This window comes from Corvus cornix, chromosome 2 (assembly GCF_000738735.6).
Source record: "Corvus cornix cornix isolate S_Up_H32 chromosome 2, ASM73873v5, whole genome shotgun sequence".
Lineage (NCBI taxonomy): Eukaryota > Metazoa > Chordata > Aves > Passeriformes > Corvidae > Corvus > Corvus cornix.
In genome coordinates, this window is record NC_046333.1 from 35,406,615 (window position 1) to 35,430,844 (window position 24,230).

The following is a 24,230-nucleotide window of genomic DNA, read 5'->3' on the forward strand; positions in this document are numbered from 1 at the left end:
TGATGGTGTTTGGGTTTTCAGAGACTTTCTGCCCTACTGTTTCAGAAAACATCCCTGTCTAGGACCCCTCAGTCCTAGGTGGGCCTCATTGTTTTGAGCCTCTTAACAATATTTCAACCGAACAGTTGTATTTCTATTCCAGTTGCCATGGAAGAGACAGTCTATCCTCGTACAAAGAAGAGCTGGCATTACATTGTGGAAAAGAGACATTCCATAAATGTATTCTTTATTACTCATAAGGAAAGCTTGATTCTGACACGTTTACAGAAATCAACTGGCTAATTTTTATGGAAATGCTCTGCTTGATGAAGGAGAGGAGAACTGCTACAAAATAAACAAACAGTAAATAATAATTAAATATAAAAGAAAAGTTCTAAGAATATTGAGGTTTCAAATTTAGGCTCACATGCTGCAATCTGCTTTGGGTATACTTCAATTTGGCTCCACGGAGAACAGCTTGGATGACTGTCGTCTTAAATTGGACGCAACTGCTTTGCTATCTGTGCAGGGGAATCTGTCCATGCATGATCTCCTGTTCCCTTGCCAAATCCAAAATTATTTTCTTGAAACGTCTAGGAAAATGAGAGGTGAGAGTGTTTGGATGGGAATACAGACTACCCATTTCTCACTGTAGAGCCAGCATCTGGTGCCAGGGACCCTGCCCCTGCTTGGCCTTTAAAGGGGTGCCATGGTCATTTTGGCAGGTACACACAGCACATTAGACAGCAGTCAATCCATTAGTGAGATTTTACAGTCTGATCATTAAGAGTGCAAGGAAATAAAATAATCAAATTCCTCAGAATACAGGGCTATGAGAGAATGGAAAGAGCCACAGGAATGTCTCATTTTTAAAGTTCAAATCTTCATGCCCCTCTGAGATTCAATTTAAAATCGCTAGTGTTTCAAGTACATAAAAAAGTAAAAACACATAAACAAAACCCCCTTTTAATTTCAACCAGCACAATGCATAAGCAGCAGTTCCAGATCTGGAAGTGGTATCTTACGACTTACTACAATGCTCTGTTCGCTCTGAATACTAATGCTGACAGATTAAATATCTTCATTCTACCATGTTCATGGTTCCATCAGCAGGAAGAAGTGCAATGTGCTTTTTCCCTGGCAGTAGCTAGCAGTAATTATTACTATATATTAAGCAATATAGTGATTTGTTATTGTGAAGGCTTCCTCAAGCATACTTTCCAAGCCACCTCCAGCTTTGTGTAAAAGAAGGAACAAAAGGGGACATTCACTCCTAATCAGGTTTTTGATCAATGTCAGGAGAGACTGTCTGACAGAGCCAAAGTTCCAAAATATGCAGTCTGTTTACTGGAACCTTTAACTTTCCCTGGACAATTTCTGCAATGCACTGGAGTATTTGCCCATTGCATTTTACATCCAAACAAGAACAATACACCAGGAACGGAACATGTGGGTTAACGGGAAATAAATGAAGCTCAACCAAAACCGAAGGCACATAGATAAGGAGACAAGGAAAAATTTTGTGGCCTTTCCCACATAATTCTAGCTCTGTGTCATACAAATTAGGTTTCATGTCCTGTGTAGTTATGAGGTATTGGGAGAGATAAAAATAGACCTTTAATTTTTATTTCTTGGTAACTTCTAGATGAAAGGTGTGACTTAAGAGAGGACTGTATCAGGCTGGAAAGTGTGAGCTGGGAACATCTGGAGACAATTGGCAGAGTGTAAAAATAAACTTTATGTCCTAATATATTTTTTTTTCTGTTTCCAGTGTCTGTGATTTTGTGCTAAACAAGCAGTTTTATAAAATCAGCTTTTAATAGCAGAGTATCAAATGAATGAGTGTGACTGGGCACATGGCACCAAATGCTTTGTAAGCACAAGGTTAGGAGCAGCATCCCTTCCCTCAAAGGCTCAGTACGCGCTCATCCCCAGTGCAAACATCTTACATACTCACCACGCTGAGCATGTATCCAGAAGCCACTGCCAGAGCAGGACACCTCTCCTGAGCTGATAAGCCACTAACTCTGTGCACACATGGAACAAACCCAAAAAGTCTATGCTTTTGTTTATAAGGGTGATTCCAAAGGGTCAGCATGAAAGCTTCTTTAGCTGCAAATTGCAAACCAACATGAATGAGAGGAACAGGGCAGGACTGAGTCTGTTTTGCAGAGGATGCTCTGAGCAGCCTTGAAATCAACTCTTGTCTTCTTCAAATGTTGTTTTAGAGAAGCCTCCAAGGCATACTCAGGTTCACACAGAGTAAGTGGTTCCTTTCCTGCTAAAGCTCACCAGCACTGAAAGACCTTTTCATCTGTGGGTGCTGCTGAAGGCAGTTGGCTTCAATTAAAAAAAAAAAACACAAGAAGACATTAAACCACCACATTACTTATGGCCTTGAGTTCTGCTATGTTTGCACATCCCAGTCTCTGCACAGGATATGGGCCAGGCAGGGTGCAGGGATGGGGAAACAAGGCAAAAGATGGACCAAATCTTTCAAGGTTAAATGGGAGATTTAAACACGGAAGGTGGCAGTGGAGCCAGTTACTCAGAGCAAGATCTCAGCCCTGCTCTGCCATGCTTGAGACAAGACATGGCTCCTGGCTGGGCATTACTCAGCAGGGTAATGCCACTGGCCATGGTCAGCAAGCTGAGCAAATGTGAGAGAGAAGCTGCACAACGAGTACAAAAATACATGACAGACAAGGAAACTGTCAAAAAAGAAAGTGCACGAGACAGTAAGAAAATCCAACACAGCCAAAAACATCCAACATAAACAAAGAGGATTTGAGTCTGTGATTCTTAATGGAATGTGCAATCTCACGTCTCCCAGGGAAAGTGAGTAGGGAAGAGGTGCACACAAACATTTCAGTGTGTGCTCAGTCTACCCATTGAGTACTACGATCTGATATGACGCAATATGATTATACCATATTCTTGGTCAGCTTCCAACAAAGATGACAAGTGAAGAGAAGGGCCAAAGATTTCAGTATACACTAAAAAGGGAAAGAAATACACCTATTTCATGTCTTGTGGCAGGCAATGATGCCCTACCATGTGCTCAACAGGCACTACCATTCCACTGTAGTTTATCCACTTTGGCGATAAAAACTCCCTTTGTCAATATAACCTACGTGTTGCTTTTCTCCCTCATAAAGCCATAGTGATTATAGGGAAATAGGGGAATTCTGCCTCCCCTGAAGATAAGCTCCCTGTGCGAGCCTAGTGCTTATCACACAACAACTATCTGCAGGATTTACAATTACTATACAGTTCTGAGTGAAACAAAAATCAAGTTATTTACTCTTTGTGGCTTAGTTTTAATTTCTACAATACTGAAGACCAGAAAGAAGAGAAATTAACACAGGATCAATTCAGTAAGCTAGACTGGTTGACAAAATGAGTGAAGAACGTGCACTAAAGCACTGAGTGGGCCTTGAGAGTAGAGTTTAGAACCATCAAATATCCCTCCAATCTTGCAGAAGCCAGATCATACATTGTTTCAGTTTTCCAATGCTAAAATAATGCTTTTGCTCATCTTCTCTCAGTTCAGATTTCAAATGCATTGGGATCCAGGATGGTATTGCACATATGTGCACAGGTTTGAAAAATGAGCCCTTCTCCTGCTTGAACACAAAAAGACTATTATTGTCACCAGAAATAATAAGCTACAGAAAGTTTTCCTCAACTTTTGTGCCTTTGTCCCTGGCATTTGAGGAGCACAACCTTGACAATGGCTGTATTTGAGAGAAACTCTTCTGGTAGCAGGAACTTCACCCTCCTCACTTTAAATAGCCTCATTTATCTCTACATACTGATTTCCAGTGGCTCCTGAAAGGTGTGAGAGACCGATGGATCTGCTCAAAGGTGAGAGGAAGAAGCTTCCCATAATTGGCATTTCCTTATATGACTCCATTACTGCAGGCAAGACTGCTGCTGTGGCGACTGCAGAGCTTCTCAGTGGTCAAAGGGGTCTGTCATACCAGAGATTAGCCTGGTCTCTATACCCTGGCTGTGCAGTCACTTTGCTGTATCTAGCCTTTAGCTGCTTGCTGGCTGGGGCCAAAAAAGGAAGAACTGGGACCCTTCCTATAAAACACTAATGTCTTTCTGCTACAGAAGAAGAAAGCCAAGTTCTGCATAAAAGCCTGGATTCATTTTCTTTCCATTTTCCCATTATATGAAATGTTCTCAGTAGAGATTAATGTCTGTTCACATGATCAGGCATTACTTCATCCAAGAAAGAAGGAGAACTATTTAGCCATCACTCAGAGAAATAAAAGTAATCTCAGGTTAAATCACCACACTCCTCCTTTGATCAAGTCATCATTTGAACTAAGACCAGTCAAGGAAAAACAAATGTTTAAAGAAAAACTTCAGAATTTGAGCCATGTTCACCAAAAATCTACCACAACCAGGAATCACACAGAAAAAATGGCTCTGCAGCTCTCTTCTACCACTGACTTGCTGAAGGTCTTCACATAACTTCCATAGTAAGCTATCTCAGTTAGTAACCTATAATCACTTCCCCTGCATACACTTGGCTTCCCACCTGCAAACCAGGCAAAGAAACTAATTATGCGCATGGTTACACTATCTGTTTCTGCCTACAACATGTATTTATAGCACATGAAGGACAGAAATAGTTAGAGGCAATTAATTTGTGGACCTCACTAATGAGGTATGAGTTCTTCAGTTTATCCATGCAAGATACCACAAGAACCTCAGAAGAAGAAATAATGGACAACATTATTCTTTCATAATTGCTCATAACTGTGCCTGTGCCTGAATTACCAGAGATGCACATTGCACCATGGAAAGGTGACTCACAAGACTCCAGTTTTGCTACTGTATGCAGCTATGCTGAGGGTCAAAGGTACCTCAAATCATATGTCTGGACATTACCCTGCCTGCCATCTGCTCCTCCTGCACCTACAGCGAGGTCAGCCAGAGGCATCCATCTGTCACTCCACACAACTTTCCTCCTTGGGCTGCGCATAGCTCAAAATCGGTACACTTCAGGGGATCATTTTCCTATGGAGCATCCTACCCTGGCCAGATGTCCACTATTGGTCTCTCACGTGACAATAAACCAGCCTAGATAGCTGCTATCTAGGGCTGTCATAAATAGGCAAAATTTTAAGCAAATGCAGCAAAGAAGGGATATGAAAATGTTAAAATAATTCAATAGATTGGCTTTCTCATTGGAACAGATGCAGAGTGAACCAGATCACAGTATAAATCCAAAGATGACCTATTGAATTAAATTTTTCTCCTCAAAATTAAATTATCAGAGCAACCAAGATGAGAATCTGAAGCTGTGTTCCGACAATGCTTAAATGCCTGTACTAGCAAAAGAAAGAAGTTGTCAAGAACCAGAAAATAAATTAAGAGATGCTTGATGGATTTCAGTGATTTATGTGAGTACCTGCATGTAAAAAAGGACTTGCACAGCCCTTACATATATATTTCTGTGAGACTACTATAATGTAGAAAACAGTAGGAACATCTTCAAAAAGATGCTTTAGTGAATATCCACTAGCTTCAGGTTTTGCAAATAAATGTTGTACTAAATATATGGGTTTGCAAGACAGTATCAGTATTTTATTAATTGCAGTAAAGCTGTGCCCAAAAGATGAGCATAATCTCATCGAGTCCTGAAGAATAAACAGTGTTTTCAACAATGTGAACTCTAGCAGAAGGACATGAGAAAGCCAGACACAACTCTCATACTTGTCTGTACCATTCCCACATTTTACTAATATAATACACAATATATAAAGTATATATAAAAGAGTGTGATGTATTTCAGTGAAGTGATAATGACTTAAACCAAGCTAATCGTGCACTTCTTTTTGACCATTAAGAATCTGATTCAGGGAATTAAAGAAATTTGAGTGGTGTGACACTGCTAGAAATATAGATAAGAGTGTAGATATAGACTCAATAGAAGTCTATCAATATAGATTTAGACTCAATAGAAGCATTAATAATAACCTACTTTTACTTTTTCCTTATGGCAATGAAGCAATTTGGTATCAAGAAGTTCAAACACTGAAATATGAAAATTCAGAAAGAAACCTGAAAGTGGTACTCAGAGCAGCAGAGATCCCAGGGTTTCCCTTTGGTGACATATTTCTCCTTGTTGTGGAGTAAATGCAGCATGTTTCAGGCTCCTGCATTCTCATTCACTTGTGTCAGGTATTTCTTAAGCAACACTAAAAACTAGTCCTCATTTCCAAAGCATCCACATTCCCATTACACATACTGTTGTTTTGTTGACTCACCTGTACTTGCTGAGCCTCCTCTTTACCAAAGTACGGTAAGGACTTTTATCTCAATTTTAACAACTTTTAGAGAAGTTCAGGATATTCAAATATTCTGGATCTTCTCTTCAGCTAGACCTTCCATTCTCTTGTTCAGGCTAAGTATTTGATGTAGTGACTGCCAGCATAGAGAGGGTCACAGAGAAATGGACAGATTCTTTTTTTGAAGGAAGCAGCTTGGGCAGCCACAACTCCACCTAAACTTTGCAGCACTCTCCTCACAGTCTGATTAATTCCTGTTCAAATGCTTGGAAATAAAATTAAAAGAATGAAAACTGCAGGTGCTCCATCACTGCCAGCAGTGTTTTAGAGTACTGCAATCTCAGTATACATTAAAAACAGCCTGAGGGTGCTTTTAGCATACTGACAGAACTAAGCAAAGCTCCCTTAAAAAAGAGACCCATTAATCCCCTCCATCACAGAAATTGGCTTTAGAGAGGAGCCATCACAAATATAATTCCATTCAAAGCTGAGTAAACAGCTAGAAGGCTGCTGACAGGAATACTACAGAAGCATAGCAGTCAGACATACATTTCTGAGGTCTCTCCTTTATCTCATCTCCAAACTGTGCCACGAAGCACTCTTCTTGGGTGAAGACATGCCATCCACAACACAGTTTAGCTTCTGCCTCTTCTGTGAAGGCTGTAGGGAATATAGTTTGGTAGCTTTTCTGTCCTGCCACCAAATACTTGAGAAGTTCTGCAACATCTTTGTGAAATGCATCACAGCGATGTCTTCTCCACGAGACCACAGAACAGCAGGGTGTACACTTCACTCACACGTATCTATCACCTCTATGTCTGTAGAGCACCTAAACAACACGTTCCCAGTCCTCGCTGGGGGTTGTAAAGGCTTTTGGGCTCGAAACAGGAGTACTGAAATTCCACTGCCCTCACCAGAATGTTATTGCAACTGCAAAGTCACTGATGACTCTTTCCATGTCGTGTCCCTTGCTGTTGCAGAGCTTGGAGGTAGCAACCTAAATGTATTATGGGGAAAGCTATGCATCTCCCCTTTTCCTGTTGAACAATCCTACCACATTCCTATGACAGCCAGCAGTGCCAATGTCCTCTACAAAAGAAAATGGGGTAGGAGAAGGGGAAGAAAGCACAAGATTGATGCAGTTCATATGCAAACTTGCCCTAGAGGCAATATCTTGACAACCTACAGAGCCTGATGAGTGTACCAGAGGCTAGTAGATGTGCATAACGCATGTATGGCAGACAGGTTGAAATTCTCTTATGCTGAACAATGGACAATGCATTAAGTAATGGAATAAAAATAAATTAATATTTTAAAACACTGAAATATGTGGCAAATTCAGTAGACTAAGAGGTACCTCTCTCCCTCAGACACATATAGTTCCCAATTCATTATTCTCACAGTTCATTATAAATGACCTGTCAGAAAAATACATCTTCAGTAGTGACCAAAAGCACTATGAATACCAGTGAACCCCGAATGCAGCTACTGATTTTATATATGAAAGTAGCAAAGGTGCTTATGAATGGTGATTTATGTCTTCATTAAAACACTGTCCCTCAAACTAGACCCTGAAATTCATTGAAATTAACAGGGTCTTGAGATTGGAATGCACATTATAAATGAACGCATTTTTGATCTTATGTAATGACAAACACATCTCTACTGGCATCCTAGCTTACCTGCATAAAAGATACTGCCTCTATACTAAAATATATTGGCTTATTCAGAAAAGCAAACATAAGGATGTAAATCTCTAAAGCTCGTTTACCAGAGGCTTCCACAGTGTTCTGCCATAACTCAGAGCAAAGACACCAGTTTTGAATTTTCCAAACTTGAGAAGCTCTCACTTCAGTGTCTTGTTTATTTCAGGGCTGTCAAAGTGAAACCATTGCATCTAATAACTTTATAAAGGCAAAATTTTCTCACTGCCAAATTCATGACTGTTTCCTACTCTTGCACAGATGCACTGTAGAAAACATGTTTTGCTATGAAAAATCAGACACAGATGACTGGCCTCCTGGAACAACTTCATTTTCCTTCTCACTACAGCTTTGAAGTGCAGTGTACTACACTGGTCTGAAAGCAATCTTCCCCACCCTTGCTGGGGGAGCTACCCTTGCCCACTCCACTCTTCTCCTCCTACCTCCAGTAGTAGTTTCCAACGGGATGCCAAAATCGGCAGCTCTGCCAGACTCCTTTCTCTGCACTTCACAAGGAGCACTTGTGCAACAAGAAATTCTAGGCAGGGGTCCTTCTTTGGTGGCTGTAAAGGAGTTATTTCTTTTGGTAACTCTTCCCTGGCTGTAGATGCTGAGCAACAAAATATATGGATCTGCAAGGCTGGGCAGGAGGCAACGTCAGCATGGTTGGCTAGTAGATTTTGTGAGCGTGAGGTGAACAGATGAAGAACTGCTCGACATTGTGAAGCAGGGAGAACTCACCCTCTCTGATATCATGACAGAGGAAACCACACAGGATGAAGAGTCTTTTCTCACACAATTGTCTTACTGCTGACTGTAAAAGAAAAGTTCTTGGTCTCCTCCTCTACCAAGTCCTTTTGGTTTCATTTCACTCATAGCAGAAGAACTTAGGGATGCAAAGGAAAAGCAGAGGACTGAACATGAAATAGTGCTTCATCTGCTGCATTTTTTTAGCTTGCTTTTCTCCACCTGTCTTTTCTACAAACCACACCTACTGATGGAAGCTTCCAAAACAAGAAGACAGCCCCACAGGCAAAACCAAAATATTCCGTTTTCCTCCTTTGCTTCTTTCAGAAGTCTCTTTTATAGAGGCTTCCACTTCTGGTTGTCAGGGGCTCTTGGCAGCAGAAAGGCTGACTGGGTATTGTTATCAAATGTAATTTTTAAAAGTATTTTTTTATGTTTTCCCAAAAATTTATTTGTTTCAACAGCAGAAGATTTACTGTGAGTTTTAGAGTTATGTTCAAAATCCATGAACATGAAGGATACTGAAACTATGCAAAAACGTACTGCTTTCCAAAAGTAACATTAATAATACATTTGTAGGTACTGACATCCACTCTACACTAGTTGAGACAGAGTATGGATGTAGTATATTCACAAGCACTGTGGATAAATCACCTCAATAAATTCTCCATGCTATACTGTAATCTCCAAAAGCTCTCTGACTGGTAAGAATCGGCCTTGCTGATCCGACTGCAGTTCTTCACACAATCTTGTTATTCATCTGGCAGTGACACTTCATGTTGAAACAACCAATGTCTTTATACATCTGTCACCACAAAACAACTTTACTTCACAAAATAATTGGCTGTTTTTTTAAAAAATACTAACACAAACCTGCATTCTTCTACACATCTCTCCCCTGTGTTCCCCTTCAGCATATCAGATCACACTTTAAAAATATACTTACCTTTGTTCTCAAAAAGGCAGTACTTAAAGCTTTTCAATAATTTCTACTTAATATTTAAACACAGGAAATAGTTCTGAAATTATCAGTGAAATGGGCACGCTATGTCAGTCCTTCCTTAACAGCAATAAGCATCATATTCTACTCACAGCTGAATTTTAGAGAAATACACCTCTGTAAGTTCATTCATTACTTTAAAAATCAACTCTAAGTCCTACTTTGATAATTTAAGTACTGAGGTGACCCAAGTCCTTGGTCTGTGTTTTCTGTTCCCTTGTGGATGCTGTTGCCCAGTACAATCACACATGGATGCATCCTTTGCACTAGATCAGGGGCTCAGTAACAACATGCTGCTGTCAAAATATCACTGAACAAGCACAGAAACTTTTGTCATAGCCTGTTACAATAGGTCTCCAGTCCAAAAAGTGGGACACACAGAGGCAGTCTGCAGACACACCAGGACCATGTGTGATCTCCATTCCTCCATGGATATAAAGCTTGAATCCCTTCAAACCATAGGACAAAAGAGGCTTTACACTTGTCTATGCCATGCTAAAAAGGATCATCTCTGTTAGACCTAAAAATTTCATCTTGAAACACTGAAGACTGAGATTTCCCGGTCTCCCATAATTGATGAGACAGGGAGTAAGAGGGACTCCATCGTATTTTGCTGCATTGTCTGAAAAGCAGAACACAACCTAGAAATTAAAATTTGAGAGTAACGTGTCTCTAGTCCATAAATTTCACATTTGTGGTTAAAGATGGTAAATCCATAATCAAACACCACCTGATTTCCAAACAAGTATTTGGGTTCATTAATTCATTTGGATTCATCTCCTATCCTCTGACATTTTGAAAGCAGGTACCTGAGGGCGCAGAGAATGTTCCCCCTAGGGGACACATCCCTTTGAGGATTAAATATAGGATTATCCAACCAGAAAATTTAATTTTATAAGACAAGTACTAGGAAACGGATTTCTTTTTTTCATTCACTCTTCACACTTTTTGTAATAACCTGAATATTTCTAAAAATAAAAGCAGAAGGATGGCATAACCAATGCTTGTTAATACAAAAATAATTAGCTTAAATGAGGCACACACTCATATGCACAAAAAATAAGTGGCCCAAGAATTCTTTTGAGAGTTACAATATTTTTAGCCATATGGTATTTCTTATTAATTGTTATAATTACTAAATAAGAGCCAAAAGTATGTTCAGCACTGTATAACACATCCAAATACTGCCAACCCCTAGCCTCAGATGCTTACAGTTCAAAAGATAAGACATACAGTGACAAAAACAAAAGCCCGGGGTATCCTGGATATTAGGAGGTGCTTTTGGCCTTACTCTTCCAGCTGCATCAGCTACATCCCTCCTCTGAGAATGACAAAAATGAGCTCTAAGCCTTTTCTCCTCCACAGAGTCAGAAAAGAAAAAAGGAAGGAAGAAAAAGGGAACATATTTTGAGGCTGAACAAGCCACACTGGCTCTACAACATATTTTGGGCCCTTGGCAATTTATGCTAATTGACTGTAACCCTCAAGCTGTTCTTTCTGTGATAGGGCTGCTCTGGAGCACAGCCAGCCCATGGTCCACAGAAGCACAGGCTGCTGTGCTGAGCTGTGCTGCGCAGCTCTGCGTTGCCACAGAGCCTGTGAACCAGGGGAATGAAGCTGAAAATTTTGACGCAGCACTGAAAACCACTGTGGAAAAGGCACATTACTCTGGCAGAACTGAAGTGCCAGGAGCAGGGAACATTCCACAGGAGGGGACAGTGGCCTGCTCAGGGCTGAGAAGAACTGACAGAAGTCATTAAACGATGTCACCATCTTCTGCAAGAAAAAGGGATCTTTTCCAGATTGGGGAAATACTGGCGAAGACAGGTGCCCTGGAACTGAGAGAAGCTTAATGGCTAGGAGCATTAAGAGATGTTCCCAACAACAATTCAGACCAAGACTTTTCCTCAGAACTTCCTTTCATTTCTGAAACAGATTTTCCTGAAAGAAAGCTAGTCATACACTGTACCTCACTCACCCCAGGTTTTCTTCAGCTCTGTAAACTACAAGGAAAGAGGATCTTCCTTTTTCCTGTAGAAGCCCTTTCTTTGACAATGTACACTAAGCATTGTCTGTTTTATTCTGTCTCCAGTTCATTCCTCTCCACCTCAGAGACTGCAGGATTTGTATCTGATTCCCTGTCAGTCACATGCATGCTCAGCAGTGACTCTGAAACTAATGGTCCCAGTGACAAATGTCCCAAGGGCAAGAAAAGATGCACTGCAGTGTGCATAGCTGAGGCCCATGGTACTATTACTCTTATCTTGTAGATGATCTCTCTCATAAAGGATTGCTCTGCTCAAAAAAAAAAAATTAAAAACCTGCTACTGTCAATTCCTAATAAGCTGTAAACACTACTCCATTCTTGCACAGCCTCCTTGTCTGCTCCTGGGAAACAGCCTTGGAGGATCCTTCTTCCCTAAGCACCTAGTGCTCTTTCTCCAGCACAGGCTTCATCCTTAATAACTTTCAGGGTACCTCTGTGCAGTACAGACTGTAATGTGATTAACTTTATGCTTCACAACCTCAGCATTACGAAGTAGGTCCCAGGGCAGGGATTTAACATGAGGCTTTCGGGGATGTACAGAACCTTGATCAGAAAAACAGTTCTTCCTTCCTGAAATGGCACAACAAAACATCTTTGAACTAGGTGAAATGGCTAGGTTCTCTAAGGAAAAAATACTGTCAAACCCCAGCACTACTGAAGTGAACAACAAAAAATGGGAGATGATCCATTCTACCTCCAAGACAAGGCTGAAAGTTCACAGGATTTTAAGCCACTTTCTTTTCTCTCCCTGTGCTTTAAGGCAAACCTAAATCTGTCTATACAAACACAAGTATTTTGCCCTGCAAGCATGCTGCTATTAATTTATCAGGTTTGTTATCTTTACTTTCCTCTCTTTGACATCTTCATTGTGGTGTCTGTACGTTAATTGTTAATGCTCTCAGCAATGAGAAGCTGCAATGGCATAATGAATTTGTAGCCTCTACAGGAGCCAGTGAATATATATATATATAATGCTTTAGAATATACTGCAAAGTCATCATCCTTCCCATGGAATGCTAACTTTAAGAAGCAGTGCCTTTTCCAAATGCATAAAGAATGAGAAACTTCATATTAGAGAACTGAACATCCCTCACAGGCTGTATGCATGGGAATTCCAGCAGCAACAAAGCCATGGGTTTTACAAAATGGATTTATAATGTGGCCAGAAACCATGCTGCTTTTCACAGTTTACACCAAAGCACTGTCACTAATACTCCATGATTCACTCTGGAAGTCACAATAAAATGTGATGTGAGGTCTTCTATAAGTGCACAAAAATTTCAAACTCTTTCAGGGTCTCCTGCAATGACTCACAACTACTGATGACATTGATCATCAATTTATTTAAGACCAATATTCCTCAGGGATGAGAGGGAATTGCTTGTTCCTTTTCTAGCAATAAGGAAGGTCCATGGGTTAAAAATCTTATGAGATAGAGTTTGTTGAGTGGTCTGAACATTTCCTTGTAAGCAATATTTTAGGTTTCCATGCAGAGCAAGCTTTATTCTGCCACAGCACACACATTTCTACTGATGATGGCAGTGGCTTGAAAGATATTTACATGTGCCTGCAGTAGAAAGTAGAGGAACAACGGTCTAATGAATACAGAACAGGCACACAATAAATCCTATCAGCACAAGTGTTTCAATGGGTATGTGAAATACACCTAAAGATTGCAATTACACCTGCAATAAGAAATGGATATATTTACTTTATTATGAATATATTTACTTTATAATGAGGAATATCCAGCCATCTCTCTACCCATCCCTGCTGTATTGCTTCCTTCCACATGCCTTCTTTTTTTTTCCCCCTTCCTTTCAACTTGGTCTTAGAAAGCACTGAATGATACTCATCAATTCTGAAGCAAAATATTTATGCTCTGCATAGTACTACATAGATTTGAAACAAAGTCTGCTCCCTTACATTTGAGGAAAAGGGATCAGATTTTCCAAAATATCTTGGCACTCTGTATTAGAGAGATGTGCATTGTGCACTTCTTCAAGGCACCTGCAGAAGTCTCCTGCTCTAGCCACCAGGAAGAAAGCAGGTTAATCTACTTAGGTACTTCGGAAAATTCACTGAGAGCCAAAATCAGTTATTAAGTATTTGCTGATTTGGAAAACCTGGCCTCAGAAATCCTGTCCTTGGCCCTGGATATGACCAGGAGCCTGGTCTTGAGCAAAAGGAATAGTTCGGTAATGGGAAAGCCGGCAGGGCTACACTGCACTACTCCTTCAAAACCTGAAGTGGTGGTTCCTCGTGGGAAATCGTGATGCACATTATGAGATACCAGCCAGTGTGGAGGCCCAGCATCTCTACCCCAAGGAATCATGGCCTCAGTGTTGTGGTTCCCTTGCCTTCTCTAGCAGAAGGGCTGTGACTGGCTATAAACTTTCTCTCCGCATTTCCAGAACCTTTAAGTTACTATAGCAGGGGTAGAGTATTTTACCTGCTAAGGTGACTTTTAAAACATCTTGTGTATGACATATAACAAATACCTTCCTCTTATCCAAGAATAATAGGGGGAATAAACTCATGTGAAATGAGACTGTGACTTTTCCCAGACCTTGGGAGCACATCCTGCCCTTGAGGTTTCAGGCATTAGAGGATATACATAGTTTAAACCAGTAACATATTACAAAACAATACATTCATACTAATTATGTACAGGGCCTTGATTTGCCAAGGAAGTTTTGCCCGTCTTCAAATAAAGACCAGACAGATGCACTGCCTCTAGAAGGAAAGACTTTGTTCCAAAGGATAACTTGGATGATGTTTCACACCAAGTTTTTTCACAGGTAGAGTTTTGAAGTCTTTCATTGAGTTGAATGTGCTTAAGTTTTGGTATAATCTCAAGTTCTTTGGAAAATCTGTAGCACCACAGAGGACATCCATATATTTTCTATTTAGAGAAGGGACAGGGACAGTACCCATCGCATGCTGTCTAACTGGATGGCATTTTGGTGTATGTGTATTTGTTCTGAACTGTTTCCACTGCCTGCAATGAGCCTGGTTTCACAAGTAAATTATTTACACAGCCTGCAGTGAGCTACAATGGACACACACACGAGCAATTGAAGCTGCCATAACATCCACAGTTATGTCTTTCCTGCTCAAAAATAACAGAATGTAGCATGCCAAGGGGTGCCTGGAGGGAGAAAAGATCAAAGGCGTTGCAAGAAGTTAAAGACACTTAACTTATACAAGTTTCAGCACCTAAACATGGCAGGGGTTAAATATTGCTGCGTTACTGATACCAGTGGTACAAATTGTGGCGCAGGGCAGTTCTCACACCGGCGGAATATCAAATAACAATGTATCAGAGTATCTAACAGCAGTTTTTTCTGTCTTTCCCACAGGAACACTCTCATAGGCATTGGATAATTCATGGCCATTAGACACCGGTGAGCCCATGTTGACTTATAAATTTTCTTATTTCAGATTGTTGGAATGTAGTGCAGTAGCAATCCAAGCCCAAGGCTAGTGGCTGCTGTAGGAGCAGTCTGGCTGGGGCTAACAACTCAATTTACATATTTAACTGTCTTTGCTGAATCACGCCTTGATTGCAAAATTGTCAGAAACCATAAAATGTTTCTTAGGCACAGCCAGGAAGAAAAGAAGGCTTTGGGGAAAGAAGTAGATGTTTGACAGGATATTTTTGTTCTATGTTGCAACATATCAAAGCAAGCTGGGAACATGAAGGCTGGAAATAAAATCCCAATCCTACTAATGTCAATGAGAGCTTTGCCATTGAACTCAACAGGACCCATATTTCATGGTTGCTAGGCCTGCACATCAGCAGCATTTCTTCCTCCACTTGACGCTGAGTCTCAAAACACACATGTGAAATTGCACAGGCTGCTGTCTTTGTTCCTGAAGTTTCATTTCTGTTAGAGATGGATGAATAGTCTTTTGAAAGGGAAAATAGAGGAAAGTCACATTTCTGCTCCTGCCTATTCACTCTCCCTCTAAACCATCTCTCTCAAAGCTTGAGGGAAACAGTACTGAATCTAAAATAGATCAGACAGATACGTTGTCATACAATGTGAATCACTTCAGGTCCAAACCACAAATAATTCACAACATAAGATGGAAATAATATTGTAGGTTCATACTGGATTATCGTTTTAACAAGGTGGTAAGGAATTTTAAAACCAAATCCGTCCAGCACTTTCACATTTGGCTAAGCATACGTATTTATATGTATTTATTTAATATTCCTTGGTTTTCTAGCATACTGATCATGGACATTGTTACCAGAATGTCACACAACTGGTGTGTGAATGCTTGATGAATATAAACACTGTGAGAGATCCGTGCTCTCATTAATTTTGAAAAATCCAGAGGGTTCTAGTGCAAATAGCACCAGTATAAGTATAAAATTGAAGGTGCTTAATGCCAAGAACATACTCAGACTATCAAATGATATGTGCAAAGGCACGAATTGCTTGTTTGCAAATATAAAGAGCAAATATAATAATGTAACTGCCTGTTGGCTTTTTATCCCAAATTCAGTGTCAAGGACCTAAACCATGACCTGAAATTCTACAGCCCCAGGCCTATTACACATCTTTCTGTGTTTCAGCAAAGCTGCAAGAAAATTGGAGAACTTTACGCAATATGTTAGTTGTTTGTGTTGTTATGTCCTAAATTTGTATCTGCTCTTGGCAAAACAAGGCAGAACATCCCCACCCCACAGATGTACCTCAAACTTGTTAAAGAGTTCACGCTATCTGTGAAATCCTACCAAAACTGCAATGCCTTTAAGGGCAGGAATGTTCATGGAAACAGCATATTTAAAATAAATACTGCAAACTATTAATGGGAACAATCTCACTTTTGAATGGCAAGAGCCATCCGATTCACAGAGTTGTGCTTATTCACGCAGCAAGCAGGAATCCTCCTTCTTATGTGTGTGTGCAGCTGAAATCTCACTAAAGGGCACATCAAAGACACTGGAGCCTACATCTGATAAGAAAATGTATATTCCATTTAGTTTCTTTATAAGGTGCATTGCTTTGCTTTTAGAATCCTCTTTAAAAAGGTCTGTTTTCCAGGACACAACTGCAAAATGGAAGGTTGCAGCTTCTTTCAAGAAGGCAATTTTTGCTGAGAAACTGAAGCAACAACCTTTAATTGAATTCTGGGAAAAGGAAGTGTTGAGGGACTGCTTGCTGTGAGCTGCCCGATGGGCAGGCTGTTACCAAGCCACATGACTCTCAAATACCAATGCCTCAGCCCAGTGAGTATCCCAAAAAGCTTTGTACATGATACACTGCATAGCCAGAGGCTGTTTACCTTTCTAATTTTTAAGCAAACTAGATGGAATCTGTTGCTGGATAACTACTCCCTGCTGCTGTCTTTGCTCAACCTAATACCTGCCAGTCTAACAGAACACAACAAAAATGCTGGGTTTTTTTCTCTCTGTTGAGTTCTAGTGAATGATAGACGACACTCTCTGCTGATGTGTATCAAGTGATCCCTAGTACCTTTAAGCTCATGTCAGCTGTACATTTCTAGCACGTGGATTAATTATACATGGCTTGTGCAAGCTGAGAGCCCTCTGTGGAAGCAAGCAGGCTCATCTGCAGTAAGGACACAGCACCTAATGGTCACAGGATCAGAGGGTTTGATGGGAGCTTTTGAAATCATCTAGATGACCTCTGTCTCCCCTGAGAGATGTTTCTTTTTCCATTCGGTGCTTCAGTGCCAGACTTAAATCCTCCTGACTAGCCTGTTCTAGGGTTTCAATATCTTACCTGCTAAAGCATTTTTGCCTGATGCCTCATGTCAAGCTACCTCCTCTATAAATCCATTTCTTCATGGCTCATCTACTACTCTGGGCAGAGAACAGGTTATTCTCCTGCATCTGGCAGCAGTGTTTCTTGTACCGTTACCATGCCTCTTCACTTGCTCTAAACGAGCCATGAGTAATTGTATAAACGAGCCATCAGTGCATACAATCTTATTAATAACATGTAATTATTCACAGACAGCACTTGGCAACAGAAAGAAAAGCTGGTGGGTGTGGGTTCCTATCAGAGGCAAGAGGCATTAGGAGGTAATGATGCTCAACACCTCTCAGAAGGTACTTAGAACTGGGTCTTCTCTAATACAGGAATTTGACAAACTCAATTGCTTATCAAATATTTGCGAGAAGAGGGATGAGCCCCCTGGACTTGTTTCAGACTGGAATGGAGTGCAGGCTTGTGTTAACCCTTTCTACGGGGTGAACTTCACTGCAAAGACTTGACTGAAAGGCAGTCAGGCTGCCAGTTAACACTGGGGAAGGAGAGCAAGGGGATACAAGACTTATGACAGCCTGTGTTATAAGGCACAGCCACTTTTGAGCCATTTTTGCTCATTTTATTACAGAGAGTGGTACATGCTTGCAAATAGAAAACTCTTTCTATTGATATTACTAGGCATCGTGCCAGGCTTCTGAGATGAAAGAGTGATACTTGGGAACACATTAAGTGATAATGACATGAAGAAGCACTCAGATGGGCGTTTATTTCAAATGCCATGGTGACAGGTCCTCACACAGACCCTAGTGCTGGAAGTAAACAGAAAATAAAAGTCCTTGCATTTTTTCAGGAAAATAAATGCCTGAGGAAGAAAGTCCTATATACAGGTTGTGCACCAAGAGCTCCACCAGTTACCTGTCCCCACATTTTTCTCTAGCTTACATGCAACTTGGAAGCTCTGAGTGAACAGTGCACGCATGGCAAATTACAATGTGCAAGTTTTATTACAGAAAATGCAGACATATTGTGGCTCATGCTGTAGGACTTAAATCATCACATTAGGTCTTTATAAAAAATGGAGATTGCTCAGCCTCATGGGAAAGGCATTTGCATCTTCATCATTAGAGAGGCAACAAACTTCATCCATAAAGATGTGCCTAGAACAAATGGCAGCAAATTGTGGACACATGTTTTGCTTTAATTGGTCCTCATCAACTCAATCTAGCTAGTGACTTCAAAGAGCTCTTACTAAGAAACCTCTTCCAAATTTTTTGTTTTATTCTTTTTCTGTTTTTTTTTTCTTTTAATGTCTTAAGAGATTTCAGATTAAATAGAATCTTTGAAGATACAGTATGAAAGCATTACTTCTTTATAGTTTTACATCACATGTTTAATTACTTATTCATAAATTATGAATGACTAGAGGTAAGGTAGCATTGCCTGGAGCCCCTGTCCTGGGCCAAGTGTAGTGCTACAATTTTTACAAACTCTGCCTCTTGGCAGCTGGGATCAGATTCAAGCCAGCTACAACTCTATTCAAAAGAGCAGCTGCTGCTGGTGCCATTTTCACATGCTATTCTTGATCAGCATGAATGGATGGAATGTGCTCTTTTTGGAAAGCACAGCAAAAGAATATGGATGGCAATAGAATGCTTACATAACTCATGTGAAATTCACCAAAAAACCCAGACATAACCTACAATCAAAATATTATTTATCTATGGGTCTGATTTTCAAAAATACAGCTAACAAATCCCACTGTTTGAAAATCAAACCAATATCTACATAAGTCTTTTCTTTCAGCCCCAAAGCCAAGAACTCCTCTAGAGTACAAGAGTCCTACTGTCTCAGACACTGCACAAACACAGCTGAACACAGCACAAATTAACAGAGGTGGAAAAGAATTCACAGATGAGTGTAGCCACTACTGGCCCAGTAGCACAGCTGGGACTCAAGCAAAATGTGACAAGCCTCATAACAACACACCAGTTTGGAGGTGAAACTGCTTCTTCCTACATTTCTTTACCACACGCACATCCACAAGCACACACAGAGTCTTGTCTCTCCAGCTGATCACTGTTTCTACAAAAAACACCAAAACTTTGTTCCAGCTGTCCTAGATTTTCTATATTTATTTATGCCCTATGTACATATTTGCAAGAATGCATACATAGGGCACTTCTCCCTGTAGCCTTGAACCTCAATCACTCACTCATGTCACAGCAGACAAGATGAAAACACTGCCATGTTGTCAAGGCAGCACCACAGACCCACTTGTTGCAGTTGCAGATGAGGAAGGCGGGCAGGCGGAAGACATTGGTGAATCAGTCCAAAGCAGAATATCCTCTTTTGATTCTTTCTCTGAAGGTTTGCTTTTTCTTCAGCTGTATAGTAGCAGCAATTTTCCTCTTTTGTCCAAATGAAAAAAATAAGGCCATGCTGCAGGCCCTTCTTATACCATAAAGAACAGTTACAGGAAACATGTTAAAGTAATTTCCTCTTCCTTGGACGGAATGCACTCTCTTGGAGTTTGTTTTTAGCACTGTGATGTAACTGGGGAAAAAGTGAGCTTAGGTAACACACCTCAGTGCATCTAAAAGAAAGTCGATATAATAGAAATTAAGTAACTTGGGGGATCTTGCCATAGGCTTTTTATAAACCAACCAGCCAAAAAGCTCATTCCAGATGCCCAAAATATATAGCTTATATAGCTACAGTTGCTGCATTTGTTAATGAAAACTACATTTATTACATATTTTTGTTGCACTCATAAATTAAATAAATAAAGAAATAAAGCAGTTTCTTTATCTCTCATTAGAAGTAGTAAGTTCAGAATCCATCTTTTCACATTATATCACAGAGTTGACAACATTTTTGCACAGTCATACTGCATATATATGTGTGTGTGTATATACACATACACAGTTTTCTCAATTTTTCCCTCTTTATTATCAGTGTTCCTCTATTTGCCACCTATCTCTTAAACATGTTACCCTGAAAAATACAGTTTAAAGCAGCAGGGATGACAAAGGGAAATGCTGCCAAGCAGGAAAGCATGGTACCAAAAAAAAATTAAAATAGTTACAGAAAGACTCAACACTGTAATAGGTTGGATGAAGAGTATACCCTCCTTTTCCCTATGTGTTGGTAGAAATGTATTTATACAGTTCTGCTTCATATTTTCTTTACAAAGAACCTAATGTTGGTCCAGCAACAAGCTGGTTTTAGAATTAAATCACATTTCAACATGGCAAATGGATGCAGCAAAGTATTCTGGGTCCTTAGCTATGGTAAAAATATCACAGCTCCCACTGCTCTCAGTGGGTTTCTGGTTAAAATTCTGCTTGAGGAGCTCTTCCTACATTGCACTCCAGCCAGGCACGAAATCTCTGGGAACCAAAGGTGTGCTGCTGGGCAGGTCATGTAGGCACATCTGGCCTAGCTTTATGCTCAAGCAAGATAGCTTTGGGTGCACCTCTGGAGACTTCCCTCTAAGGTCATGAGGACACAGCTCTGTTTCTCCTATGTCATAGGAGAAACTGTAAATAGGAATAGGAACACCAACCAACCTAGCAAAGCAAAAGAAATCTCACACTATACTCTGATGACAACGAGTAAAGATATGATAGTAACCAGATTTCTGTAACAGTCCACAAACTACTCCTTAGAGTTAATTTTCACACACTCCAAACTAACAGTCCTTCCATTGCTCATTCCATGCATACTAAGCATGTTTTCCTGGTTTTTCTCTTGCTTGGGCCCGAATAAGGGAAATCCATACAAAATTGTCTATGAAAACGTGTATATTGGAGAGAGACATTCTGCCAAATTGAAGTGACAACATTAAAAATCTCATTTTTTTTTCATTTTTACTGGAAATTAGCAATTTCCCTTGAGAAACATTAGAGCAAGTAGCTATATTTTGTCTAGTCCTACTTTATTTAATCTCTACAACTTTGAAGAAAAGTTGTTGCTTATGATGCTTGCACTGAGAATTTTCAGTTTACAGAACAACAGTCAATACTGTTTTACACCTAAAACCTTCCCTTACTTCCATGAACAGGGGAGCCAGACCCTGTCTACACAGTCTAAATTCCATCTGATGTTTTTGCTGGACTTTCATACTGGATGGACTCTTTAGAAAGCCAAATCTTAGGAATAAAAAGAAATTTGTCATCTCAGGAAGTGGCACAGAATTTAGGTCTGTGTGAGTCTAGATTTTTCCTCACTCATACATCTTTTATTGAGTGGCAACCACCAGAAATGCAAAGTGGGATGGATCCCTCTTGCAAAAATGTCGCATTATTTCTTCCAGCCACCATCCTCTGTACCTACATCTCATTTTTCTGAGGGTGTTCACAGTTACAAGACATAGCAAATAAATTTTAATCTTGTACAAAGCTCTGCAGAATCAGCTGATCCTTCAACTCATTTTTTTAATACATCTCCCAATATCTCAGACAACAGGGTAATTTAACTTCCATATGGTTCCTCCAGGTACCTGAAGCAAGACACATGGTTAAGTACTTCCTTGAATTGTGCCCTGCATAAATATTACTATCTTACGTAAGAATTTGAATAGTTCCCTTCTTACAGAACAAAAATTAATATTTACTTACTAAACAGTTGGCAATAGAGGACCTGTAAGCTTCTCTTCATGGTATCATGTGGTCCTGCTGGTCTGCCAGTTTATTCATGATTCTGTCAAAAAAAATCAAGAGAAGGAGAAAATTATGTATGAAAAATATAGGTTGCCTTGATGTACCTGCTCATTACAAAGTAAGATGAAGCTTCACAGGAAAATTGTATTGATAAGCAATGGGAAATTGCCTAATTGCACTTTGCTTCTTTAGCCATGCTCTCCAAGAGCTTGGCAGGGACGGATAGAGTTATGGCCAAACGGGAAAATTTCTCAAGAGTATACAAAATAAACACACTGAAAATCACTTTCATGTCGTGCTTATGGCTTGATAAAATTAATTTTATATGAGTCTTTTTCATTTGCAGAAAGAGTCCTCAGCGGAGAAGCAAACGCAAGATGCAAACACCACCAGGCCACTGTGCTGGGCACATGGGGCTGTAGTTTTCTCCCTGAGCCTCCTCTTTTCACATCCCTCAAGAAGTACAAGTAGAAAGCCCACCCCCTCCTTCCCCAATGAAAATTTCAGTGGTGCCAGCATGGAGGAGATCTCATACTCTGCTGAAATGGTAGCACAGAGGACAGCTTTGTCCTGGCATTTTTAGCTTCATGTTAGTCAGCTGTTGCAGGTCATATCCCTTCCTGATATATCCCACCAGCTACCTGGGCTGGAGAACCTTCTCTGTGTCTTTAGACATTTTCTGTTTCTCCTAAACAGAACTGTCTTGGTGTAGAAAGGGATCTCATAATTCTTGCACCTGCTGTCTGAAAATGCTACGTGGCAAAAATATGTGACCACCCTACCTCCCTGCCTTTGACCACTTGGGGAGTAACTAGTAACATGTTATGTGTCCTCAGATGGTATTTTCAAATACTTGACATGGATATTTTTTCACTTTGGCTTAAAAAATATTATGAAAAAATAAATCCCAATCATGCTGATATTAATTATTCACACTGTGAGGAAAACAAATGCATAAATCAGAAGTGAAAAGCAAATGTGGTCCCAAAGCACTGCTGTGAGTAATGTCGCACTGAGTACCCAAAGACAACACAGCATTTAAGCTCTTTTTTCCAGAAAAATGAATTTGCTAAACATTCAAAACAACCTCTGAAAAGCAGGACACTGAGATCACCTTCCTGAAAGGTCCCTGGTCAACATTAAATAAAATGTAGTATCCTCTATCTTTCAATTCAACACAGTTTCATCTTCTGAACTCCTAGGGACATTTCTGAGTCATTTCAGAGCTTACTTAAAATGCAACCTTGAAGACATAAGATAAACAAGTCAAACCAATGAATAACACCTTTGAACTTTATAAATGCTGCAGAGTTTGTGAAAAAAGAACTATGTTTGACTTTTATGTGGAAACTCAAAATGATCATGACTTTTTAGCCTGTAACAAAAGATGCATGGGTTTTGTTAAGTTAGTCCACACGGAAATTTATGCACACAAATGCTGTGTGTTTGGATTCTCCGACACTTTCCATTTAAAACTGGACCTTAAAAACATCTCAGTAACTTGCAGAAATGCCAGTAGTTGCTAGGTGTTTTCTCCTTAATAGAAGCAATCACCTGTAAATTATCTTCCAATTTTTAATTAGAATCAATGTTAGATTCATGCCATAGTTTTCTCATGGAAGCTTGCTGAGGGACTTCTTTTGCCCTTTTTTCTTTATGGTTTACCAAATGACAAACCAGATGTAGTAAAAAAACCTCAGTCCTTATGCATAAACAGACATCACATAGCCTATTACAGCACTCTTCAAAGAAGCATATACAAAAGGTCTGTGTTTAGCAGCCACTAAGATATTAATAAAAATACATGCAGGAAGAGAAAAAAACCATATAAGCCACCAGCAGTGTAGCTACCATATACCCAAGTACTCTTACAAAGTACAAATAAATTGTGTTAAAACAGGATTTACAAGCACTAACCCATCTGAAGTCATAAAAATACAATGGAAAAAAGGGAAAATCTGAAATTGCAACCCTAAATGGACATTATTGGCTTTGTATAATTTGAACTATGCTTGGCAATGTTGACGTGATGCAG

The 24,230-nt window shown here is 39.9% G+C and overlaps 1 protein-coding gene across 6 annotated transcripts in view; it reads right to left on the minus strand.

The window, feature by feature from the left end:
• The window catches only part of TMEM108 (transmembrane protein 108), a 161,882-nt gene that overhangs the window by 61,390 nt on the left and 76,262 nt on the right, over positions 1–24,230 (minus strand). For 5 of the 6 annotated variants that reach the window (XM_039571751.1, XM_010398844.2, XM_019285862.3 and 2 more), the window contains one exon: positions 22,154–22,235. In XM_039571751.1, coding sequence (XP_039427685.1) covers positions 22,154–22,193 — 40 coding nt within the window. In that variant the 5' untranslated portion in view covers positions 22,194–22,235. Of the gene's footprint in view, positions 1–19,808; positions 19,951–22,153; positions 22,236–24,230 lie in introns of those variants that run through there. The other variant, XM_019285861.3, reaches the window with a different exon arrangement.